Raw genomic sequence first — 11,392 nt, 5'->3', positions numbered from 1 at the left:
GGTAAAACTTTGATCAGAATCGGGTGAAAAATAAGGAAGTTATGACATTATTTGTCATACCCTCACAACTTGCCATATATAGTTTGCACATAAAATGTTGACATTTCCAGTTTTTCATTCAAATATAATCATGCCCGAGGCTCAAACCATGTTAAATCCAACTGTTCACTATTCTGAAGTAATTCAATCAGGAATAACATCATTTTTCAGATTTCAATGACAGAAACATTGAATTTTCGTCATTTTTTTTTAAAGAGATCAATGGAAAATTGTGAGGTTATGACATGGTTAGCTCACTCACTTGCAGATTCATATCTACTGTACAAGAACTGTTCTGTAGAAATTAGCAAAACTTCAAAATGTCATAAATTCCTTATTTTCATCCGATTTCAGTCAATTTTTACCTTTGAATTCGTAAAATTTTACTCTTTTTTATCAGACTAACTTATATTTGGACTGGTTTCCTCTTTAAAATAGCATGTCACTGATTGAGCAGCACATGAAATAGATAGATTCAGTTTCATTCTTAATCTTGAGAAACTTAATCGATCGGTGATGATAAAGGGAGACGTACATGTTCTTTGATTTGATATAGAAGTACAAGCGTTTAATCATCAATACTACAGTAGCTGTTTATGTGTGTGCCACTTTAATAAGCTTCAATAAAAAGTGAAAAACGTTTCATCAATCAACACCGTTTCGCAAGCAAATTAGTTGCTGTTTCACGTTCTATACATAATTTAAAACACTATTAGTGGTTAAATGGTAAGAACCTCTGCGTTTGCTTGCCCATTTGCTTGCCTGTATGTCTGTTGTTCTGTCTGCATGTCTGTATGTCTGTAATGTCTATTAAAATGTGTCGAATCTATATAATGGCTGTGCTATGGACAGATTTGTTGCAAACTGGAAGCTTTTTTGAAACGTTTTCGATTTTAGTTACTTCTTTGTTCTGAGAAGAGTACACATACATACTCTGACATACTACAAAATAATGACAACATATCGTAATGGCAAACTTTCCATCCCTCATCTCTCTCCCAGTAATATGAAGGTGCAAAAAAAAAAAAAAAAACTCGATGTATCGACAGAACATATATATATATATATATATATATATATATATATATATATATATACATTCAGCAAAAAAAAGAAAGTAAACACTTTTTTTGAGGTCATATTTTTCATAAAAGTTTTTTATGAAAACCAATGTTTTATATACCATATTAAAGGTAATTTAATTGGCTATAAAGGTAATAGGTCAATTAAAAAGAAAACATACGCTTGAGTGAGCACATTTGTTTTTGTCCTCCAAGGCACAAAATTGAAAATAGCAAAAATTGACATGTTCTCTTTCATTTGCAAATGCCTTTAACGATAACATTGACAACAAAAGACCACTTTAACACAAATAGAGACCTGAATGAAATAGGGAAAATAAATTTTTGTTCTCTTTATCTCTTTATAACCTCTAAGAAAAACAAAGTGGGAAACTAAAGGGGAAAACTAAGAATTTTCTGTCAAGTCAAACTTCAAATATTATAGGGAATAATAATATAAAGATGACCAAATGAGCAGAATTTCTTTCTTTATTTCTTTTGATCTAGTGATTTAAAATCCATTTGACAATTTCAAGAACCAAACATTATTTACAATTTCCTAACTTGAAAAAAGCTCAAATTTCAAAATCTCAAAATTTTTTGTTAATTACTTCTCTTTATGTTATTTCATTTGAATTTAGATTTGACATAAGATGCTTTATTTTCCTCCATTATATTTAGCCTTCATTGGTCTTTTGGGCTTTAAAGATATCATAGATATCAAAGGTTTATTTTTGCAACTTAATTCAGGTTTCTTTTTGTGTGAAATTTGTTGTTTATTCTTATTGTTCTATGGAAGAGCACATACGCATGAATGATAACTTGTTCAGTTTTGCAATTTTCACATTTGTGCCCTGGAAGAGAAAAACAATGGTGTTCACTCATGCGCAAAGTTTCCCTTTTTGTTGACCTACCAGGTTGATAGCCAATTAAATTACCTTCAATAAATGGTATATTAACATAAGCTTTCAGCCAAATATTCTATGAGAAATCTAAACTTGAAAAAGCATTTACTTTCTTTTTTTGCTGAGTGTATATATACATGTATATATATATATATATATATATACAGTATATATATATATATAAAAGCAAACTCTACCCTTCAAACACACACACACACACACACACACATACACATACATGCTTCAATTGTTTTTGAAAAAAATTGTCATCCTTGATGAAAGTTTACAATGCAACTCAATTACTCATGGACAGCAGTGAACTAAGTCGACAGTTAAAGATATAAATATCTTTAATGTTTATTTGGCACATGTGCGAAGGATCAGAAATTTTCATCAGTATCATTTGTGTATTTTCATGTGACGGTTTGCCAAGTAAATACAAATGTTAATCGATGATATCCTGTAACTGAAAGCGCAAGGGCACATGCGGGTAAACAACAGAGGGTAGATACATGTAAATGACAAATTTCTGCCTTCATGAGAAGACAGTAAATAAGGAAATGAAACAATTTAATTTCATTCAGTGCTCCATTTTTTTGCTCGCTTCCAAAGCCTGACCAAATCTATCATCTACATTGGCAATATCCATTATTTCAAAACGTCAGCTCAAGCTTTAGCAAGTATCTTTCACAGTACTGTTTCAGACATCAACGACTCCTGTGCCACGCCTTACGTACGACATGTTAGAAGGTTGTTGTTGATATTAAAGTTAGCACAGCGGACCCATCTTAAGATACGAAAGCACCACAGAAGGAGACCAATACAGTCCGACCTCTCCTATTCGGACATGTCGGGACCGGCGCTAATCCGGATAAGGGATTTGCCCGGATATGGGAGACTCGATGTTTGATACAAGCAGCTGTCGAAGAACGTGCCGTGCCCCAATTGAATTAATGAAACGTTTTCTGACAGTGTTCATGCGGTGATTTGGGGGTAGTGAATGCTTGAATGTCTGTTACTTAGGTGAAAATTAGAAGGAAATGCATGCTAATCATGTTGAGAAGATGTATACGTTGTGTAGGTATTTTGTTAGAGTTTGAAATCCCCCGTATTTCCCCTGCAATTATTACATTGAAAAACAAAACAAAACAAAACAAAAACAAAATCATGCCCGAGTAGATCGCATCCTGATAATAGAGAGATCTGGATAAACAGAGGCCGGATAGGAGAGGTTGGACTGTACATCTTTCTACACAGTTATAGTGCATCGTTCGGGGCGCAAAACAAATTACTGCATCAAGGTCAATGGTGCAGAAGAACTGTGATCAAACAATTGTGTGGCATAATCAGCATATAAAATTCATGTAGGTCACAAACTAGTATTTCATTACATAATATTACAGGCAGGTGAGTGAATAGAACTCACAAACTTGGTGAATACAATGCATAATGCACAGAAAACAGCATGCAAGATCACAATGACTTAATAAAAAAATTACAGCCCTTGTTACATTCAAAAAGGTCTATATCAAATCATCTTCCCAGAACTAAAAAAATACATTGCAACTGCTAAAAACCTGCCAGAAAATATGCGCCCTTGTAGCCAATACACATTCATGAAGGACATTAATACTGGCATACTATGATTGGGCCTCATTTGTCTGCTTTTGAAGATAGTGTTTGGTTATGTGACTAAATCATTGAAGACCACTTCTCGTCAAATCAATCTATGCAACAAAGATGTAAAATAAGTTACAGTACATAACTTTTTTGATAAAAAGTCAGGTATTAAAGTGGCAATTTTGAAGTGTTGCAATTTCTTGATCTCATTGAAACATTGCTATTACTTATGGTTTTAAGGAGACTAATGGCAAGACAGGGTTCTTAAATGGAATCATAAAAACAACAAAAATTAGAGCATTCTTTTGTGTTTGAAGTTAAAAAATGTGATATAATCATAAAATAGACCATTGTTGTATAATCAGTCATATATAGGTGACTACCATTATAACACAGTCGTACGGATGAGCAGTTTATTTCTAAAAAAAGCAGTGTCGCTTGAGGTCAACATGTTATATGATCTTCTCTGCATCAGATAAGAAGTTTTGGGCAGCATACGCCTCTATCCTTGATAAGCTCCGAGACAATTTTTACATCTGAAACTGCAGCATACAACCTACAGGGAATACGAGCTGCAGACCCAAGAGACAACCTGGTAAAAGGAGCAAAAAAAGACGACATTAGCGATGACAGTGATATGGAAGACACCAACTTAGGCCTTCCCACTGGCGCCACCTCTATCAGCACCCCCAGCTACCGGGTCGGAACCCACAGGCCCTGACGCCGTGCTCACCGCTGCAATACTTGCTGCATATTCTAAAGAGACATCATGCAACTTTCAGCAAATGATCAAGAGAGCAGTAGACTCACTTCTCGAAAGTATCATGAGTGTAGAGTGAGCCATCGAGTTTGAAAGGCCAGTGCGTGGATGACCAGGAAAAGAAAAATGTTACCCTGGAAAAGAAATTAGAAAAAATGGAGTCTGACATGGAAAAAATGAAAGGAGAAATTGCAAGACATGACGCAGAAGCAAACAATACCAAGCGGTTTTCACGTCGCAACAACTTCAGGATCGTCGGGAAAGAAGAGACTGCCAAAGATGAGCGCGAAGACTGCATCGACATCATCGAGAGAATAATCAAGCAGCACTTCGTCATGGATGTCAAGGTGGAGCGAGCCCATCATGACAGAAAGAGAGGAGAGAAGCCTAGCCACATATAGGTGAAAGTCTTGTCCTACAGAGAGAAGGTGGAAATCATGAAAAATATGCGATTAAAGCTTGATAAGGAGAAATTCTGCATCACGGACGACCTCACCAAAGACAAAGTGGTCAAAACAAGTCCTGCATCTCTACGCCCAGGGAACAAAACTCCATTTCTTCACAGGAAAATGGCGTAATTTTAGTGGTCTTTTGCATCTGTTTTGATGTAACTTTATACTACAGATGTATTGTATAATTGATGAAAATGATATCAATTGTTGAAAATATTCATATTGTTATTTTGTAAAATTATAATGAAATTGCAGAAAATTGATGCATGTGAAAAAATGGCTATAGAGAATATATCAAATCAAATATATTGTATCAAAATTTCATTTTTGCAACAAAAAAGTATACAAAGATGTGTACATAATAATTTTGGGGCCTGAATTTTTTATTTGATACCCAAAGTTCATTATAACCAAGTTTGCTCTACCAGGAGGGCAGTACTGTGAAACACTGACTGATATAAAGACTTTTCATTACCTCATAATCTTCATTTAAAAAAAAATAAAAATGTGAGCATAGAAAATTAGCATACCGTCTCACATAGCATACATGTTTCATTAGCAGAGAATGTGTTCTTCTTACCTCTGGAAATAGGAGATCAATACACCTGATACAGTGGACTCCTGTTAAACAAAGTCCTCAGGACCAACAGTTCTCTTTTGTTACATCGTAATTTCATTATAATTGAACAGTAATGTATACATACAAAGAGATAAATACATAAGAATTTTGGGACCTGAATTTTACTTCTTTGTAACAACAATTTGTTATGACCGTGATCGTTAGAACGGGAGTACACTGTATATGGTAATTCAAGAAAGCATCTATAGTAAGTACTGTATAGACAGCTAAAGGCAAGGATGGTATTAGATTAGAGCTCACGTAATGCCATTTGTCATCTTGATGAGGCCAAAGTAAAAGTCAGAGGGCCTTATGATGCTGGGATTCACGTTATCCCATCTGCCCTCTTTGGAAATGGGAGGGGTACCAGCCCTGTCGTGACAGGTTGAAGAGCAGTGCTCACTGCAACTTCCAGAGTTCAAAGGGAGGTTGCTTTCACATCGGTCGAGGCAAACTGCCACTCTGCCCTGGTCTCCCGGTACCGTCACTTCCGTTCCATGATCGCATGTTTCTTTCCTATCTCTCCCTGCCCTCACAATTCCATCAAGACTTAAGTGGGACTTACTGCGTGCTTGCCGGGCACCATTCCTTTTATCTTCAGAGGCAAACTGTGTACAGGGTTCCAGATTTCTGGGTGACCTAGTTTGCCTCTCACAGTATGGACGCACTTTCACTTTTGACTCATCTGTTCTCTCAGTCATCAACTTGTGCCGCTCTATTGTCGTTGAAGAATCATGTTGTTGTATAGTTGGTTTTACGCTGGATGCGAGGGTCCCTTCCTCAACCTTCTCGACTGGAGGTATATCTAATCGTGGGAATTTTGTGCATCCTTGATTTGAAACTGAACGTTCCCTCTTCAATATGTGGTCAGCTGCTTCACAATTATTCTTGTCATTGTTGTTATTGTTGTTGCCACTACGGGTGAACATTGACTGCAAATATTCACTCTCAGGACAGATCCTGTCACTTGCTGAATGTTTGTCATGCAGCATGGAGATCCTGTCTGAAGTGAGCTTGTTGCCATTGCAGAGCTCCTCATGCAAACTTCTGTCACACAGTTCAGTGACACTGTGCTTGCCATCTGTCAAACACGCACAGGGAATTTTCCTTCCTACACTGCACCGAAACTGATGCCCAATCTTTTCTCCAGCTGTTGCGTGAGTATGGCAACCTTCGACTTTTATCGCCCTTGTGTAAACCTCACGGGAGATCCCCCTGCCAGGAAGATCTGTACTTGAGCAAAATCCAGCCCCACAAGGACCATGTGGGGAACCAGTCTCCAGTGAAACCCCCTTTTGCTTACAATCGCCATCCTCCACATCACTGTGTCTCTCGTTTGCCCTATCAATTCTGTGGCAGAAGATCTTGGCGCAAGCTCTTTGGAAGCATCCTCTCTTTCTTTCATGTAGGACCTGGTCCCTCTGCGACCCAGCCAGATCCTCCAAGTCCACGATCTGCTGGATGCTGGCGTCGTCAAAATGTTTCAGCGGGCATCCTCCTTCCTCCCCGTAACCAAGTTGCATTCCCTGTTGCAGGATTAGAGCAATGTGCACAAACATAGGAGCCAGATTGGTGTTTACTTGAACTCTAAAATATTATTAGAATCACAAATAACAAATCTGAGTATTAATATAAATATACAAGTCAAGGTTTCACTAGAGATTCATAAGGTAACACTACAGTTCAGCTGTTCCATTTTTCTCATTAATTTTCATTTACAAGAGCAAAGGAGAGACTTAGAACAGATTACATCTAATAGCTTACCTGTTCATACAAACATACACTCAAACTTACGGTAGCAACCACTTTGTCTATCAACAACCACTTACCTATGTCCACATGGATATCCCTCCAAAGAAAACTTGTACACTGTACCCTGGAACCTGTGCACAGCACCTCTCTGCCTAATGCAACCCACAATCACAGATTTGGTTTCAACTACACTATCGAAAGGTTCACATGACTGCGGAGCAGTGTATGAAATCAGCGCATCCAGCTTACTAGAGCATTGTTGGAAATTGCATTAAACAAAATAAACTGTTACCAAAACTTGCTTACAGCTAAAGCAACAGGTGATTTTTTGCAATGGCAAGGCCATTAGCTATTACGCAATCTACATTGCAGTATATACATTGTATATCTAGGTGTAATCATATGCATATGGGACGGCAAAATTGTCTCTCATCACAAAGGCTACAACAGTGAACTTGTCCGTAACAACCACCTCCTTATACCGACTACGGTATGTGTTTCCCACGTGCGGTCATTCTTGACAGGTTTGCCTGTAGTTGTCTGTCCAATACAAGGTACAGACAATATATAACAGGGAATCTGGTGGGTGAGCATCAAATATCTTTGTTTCTTTGTTCTTGTTTATTTCATATTGTGAATCTGTGTTCACTCACACACGTCCCACGAGAGCCCCATACCTGAATAGATCTGCAGCTGTGAGCTCTGTAGTTTGTCCTTGAACCTTCCAGACCATACAGGTGCCTGATGTTGTAGGTGTACCTCTTCCAGTCTCTGGCCCAGGAGTGCTGGCATCCTCCTGTACTACCATGGCAACCGGATGGCTGGCTATATTCTGACCTCCAGAGCTGGATGGCATCATCAACGGGAAGTCCAATTTCTTTGAGGAAAAGTGTGTATTGGACCTACATGGGAGATAAAAAATGCACACATTGAAACAAGAAAACAAATTTTACTGAAACCCTGGAAAAATATGAAGATTATGACAGTGTCCCCAAAGTCAATGTCCACAATACAGTGGCATACTCTATTACACTCACCATAACAAGCTGGAGCAAAAAGACGAATGAAGTCTCTTTTAACCCGTTGAGGACGAGTCCCGAGTATACTCGGGCAGAGGTCTATGGGAAATGCGTGTTGTAGCAAAATCAGTCCATCCTCAACGGGTTAATACACAATACATTGTGTACTCACGAATTTCATCTCAGTGCTTCATTAAAAAAAAATAAAAGGAAACACTAAAACTCTAGTAGTAATACTAAGTTACTGCATTATATCATAAAGGAATATCTATACCAATGATGCAGTAATTGCTAAAAATGTATGGGAAAACATTATTACAGTGTACATGTATATTGTTATGAAATACTGTAAGGCTGCAAACACTATTAAACCTACAGTATGTCTTATGAGTTTTCATTTAATCACAGAAAACACAACACACTTACACACATTCAATTGCTACAAAATAAATATCTAAATGGTGAAAAGAAGAACAAAGGAGAGCCTATGCCAGTTGTGACCATATTTCATCATCTCTTTGTTTGATACACTTTCAAACTCATGGTACCTTTACTGTATTAGAACAGCAATTGTCAATTAACAATAATACCATACAGTTGGCCAGTTTCAAGGGAAAAGCAGCAAGTTACATTTCTTTTGATACATTCATCACTTTACCCGAGAAAAGTGGCGGAGGCGATGCTTCTTCCTCAGCATTCTGTGGAGATGCCTCATGCAGGGGGGAAAGAAATGATGGAGTTGGTCCAGCTGGCTTCCTTGGATGCTGCCTCGGGATGAAGTGGACAGACTGCTTCCAGTCCCCATTGGCATCCTGAAGAACCTAGCTCTGACATCTCTGTACAAGCTCTGCACGCGGTCATCTTCCAGGAGGTGCTTCTGGGAATGGATACTGGCGATAGCCACGCCCTTCCTCACGATGTCCTCAAACAAGGTTGCCATGACGACGTGGAGATTGGAAAAGGGCACGAGGGCGGTGCCCCGCTCCAGCTTGACCTGGCGAGATGCCACGAGGCATGCGGCATGCTGAAACGGGATGCCGAAGGTGTCGTGTGAGTATTCCATATAGCACTGAATCACTTCATGCCAGGACCCCTTGGCTTGAAGCGTTCTGCCAAGAACATCATGGAGGTTGTTCAGGGCATCAGAGTACTTCCTGTGGGCCCTAGAGGTGACAGACACTGCCACTGATGTTTCAGCCCTGCCCCTACTCGGAGATGTGGTGTCACGGCATGCCTGCTGTGTCTTGATTTTGGACAAGAAGCGGTAAGTGGAGCTGAGTAGAGTGGTGAGTTCGGCTGAATTCATGCTGGCAAATCGATGGCAGAAGAGTTCAGTTTCAGATCTGATGAAGAACGCAGAGGCTTCTGCATCACAGCTACAGATCAACCTACATGGAGAGCACAACACATCACATTCACGATAATTTAGTTTGTGCCTTCACACAATTTTTAACCAGGTACCATCGATTTCAAACAGCTATCTCTTGTCACATGATAACTACTGGAAAGAAATAAGCAGACACCATCCCTTCCCCTCAAAAAAACCCAAAATAAAACAATGACAGTCTGTAAGGCCATAAAAAGAGGTACAGTGAACAGTGCAATGTCACCTAACACCTCAAGAAGCTACAGTATCATGCCATGTGCTAAGGACCCACTGCAATGTAAACAAGTCATACTCTAAGCTGCTACAGTCACAAACTCAAATTTTGCATCAACAGAAAAAGACATTTTGTATTATATTGGATTACATCCTTGCCCCATGACTGTCCAAGGATCCAACACATGCAAAGAATATCATACCAAACTGAATAATTACTTTCATTCTCATTGGAAGCATTACAACATATCATTTAACTTACTAAACTCAGGATATCCTAGTCTCTATGCATCCACAGCCAAATCAAGCTACTAACAGTGACTAAAAGATAACATAAAAATTGAACTGAAAGTGAGCTGAACAATTTAATTCCAACAATGCTCTCCTCTTATATCCCTCCATTCAATTCCTCCACTGTCTCTTTCTTATTCTCTCTTCTTTTTTTTTTACTCTTTAATGGTGATTTCTACATCCTGACTTTCTCCTGCATGACTTGCCTGAGCAGAAAATGAGATGTGCGGTCCTTCCGAGATCCCTCAATGAGACAGTCCGAGTCAATGGCAGTTGATCCTTTCTCCAGGAGAAGTTGGAAATCCTTTGCATCTGCACATGACAGCACTTCCCCAAGAAAGCTCATCCGTCTGGAGGTGTACAGTCGCATCTTTTCCAGTGAGCTTGTTCCCCCTGGAGGCTTGATGTAGAATGCCATCGCTGAACAATCTCATGATGAGTGCTCAACTTGAATTAAATACTTATGGCATCTCAAGAGCATCATGCTTCTTTCCTGCGAGACAAGAAAAATGGAAAGTTTGAAATAACAGTCACTTGACAAGACCATGCCTGACCTGAAATACAACTGCATCTTACTGTGGATAACTAACTGCAGAGTACTCTAGTCTAAATACCACACCTTCAAACTAACTGTGTTTAGAATAGTTAAACAATTGATGAGGACAGACCAATGTGTATTGAGTCAATACTGAGAGAAATAGACACATTCTTGTCAGCAGTTCTTTCTCCATAAGGCTGTTAGTGTTAGGACAACTCTGTATCTTGTGAGGACATGTTATTGTCGATTGTTTACACGGCACTGCACTGTCATAAATTTATTCAATGTAAATTTAATCAATTATTGATATTTGAACTCCCTAATCATGCTAATCAGACTAAAATGGAATACTAGTAGGATGAACAATTGCAGTGCCTGTCCTCTGTGAGCTGTGCTGTGGTGGAGGTCGAAAATAAACCCTAAACTTAATGGTTTATAAAATGAGACTTTAGTGTACAGCGACAGGGTTGTTTAGGTTAGTGTGAGCTCTAGGAGTCTAGCTCTGCGCTTCGCCTTCTTCGGCCTTCGATCGCGTGTGGTCGCACGCATCAACCGCAGCGCAGTGGTTAGGCGTACAAACTGATGAACACACATTTAAATCAATGTACGGGACTACAGAAAACGGCTTACTGTATAGCATCGACATTGTGGACGTTAAAGAAACAATTAGACTATCTAAAAACTAAATCTACGTCGACATTTGACATATTTTGTTTTGCTGCCTTGCTTTTATATA

The 11,392-nt window shown here is 38.8% G+C and overlaps 1 protein-coding gene across 1 annotated transcript; it reads right to left on the bottom strand.

Annotated features, from left to right (window-relative positions):
• Positions 1–5,713: 5,713 nt before the first annotated feature.
• Positions 5,714–10,571, bottom strand: LOC139743904 (uncharacterized). Its single transcript, XM_071654369.1, has 4 exons — positions 10,325–10,571; positions 8,886–9,615; positions 7,886–8,110; positions 5,714–6,982 (listed from the first exon to the last, which is right to left on the bottom strand). Exons 1-4 carry the CDS (start codon positions 10,534–10,536, stop codon positions 5,714–5,716), a joined length of 2,436 nt encoding a protein of 811 aa, XP_071510470.1. The 5' UTR covers positions 10,537–10,571.
• Positions 10,572–11,392: the final 821 nt, after the last annotated feature.

This window comes from Diadema antillarum, unplaced genomic scaffold (genome assembly GCF_040938485.1).
Source record: "Diadema antillarum isolate AM-2024a unplaced genomic scaffold, OU_Dant_1.0 seq00001121_RagTag, whole genome shotgun sequence".
NCBI lineage: Eukaryota > Metazoa > Echinodermata > Echinoidea > Diadematoida > Diadematidae > Diadema > Diadema antillarum.
This window is presented reverse-complemented; position numbering and strand designations above follow the sequence as displayed.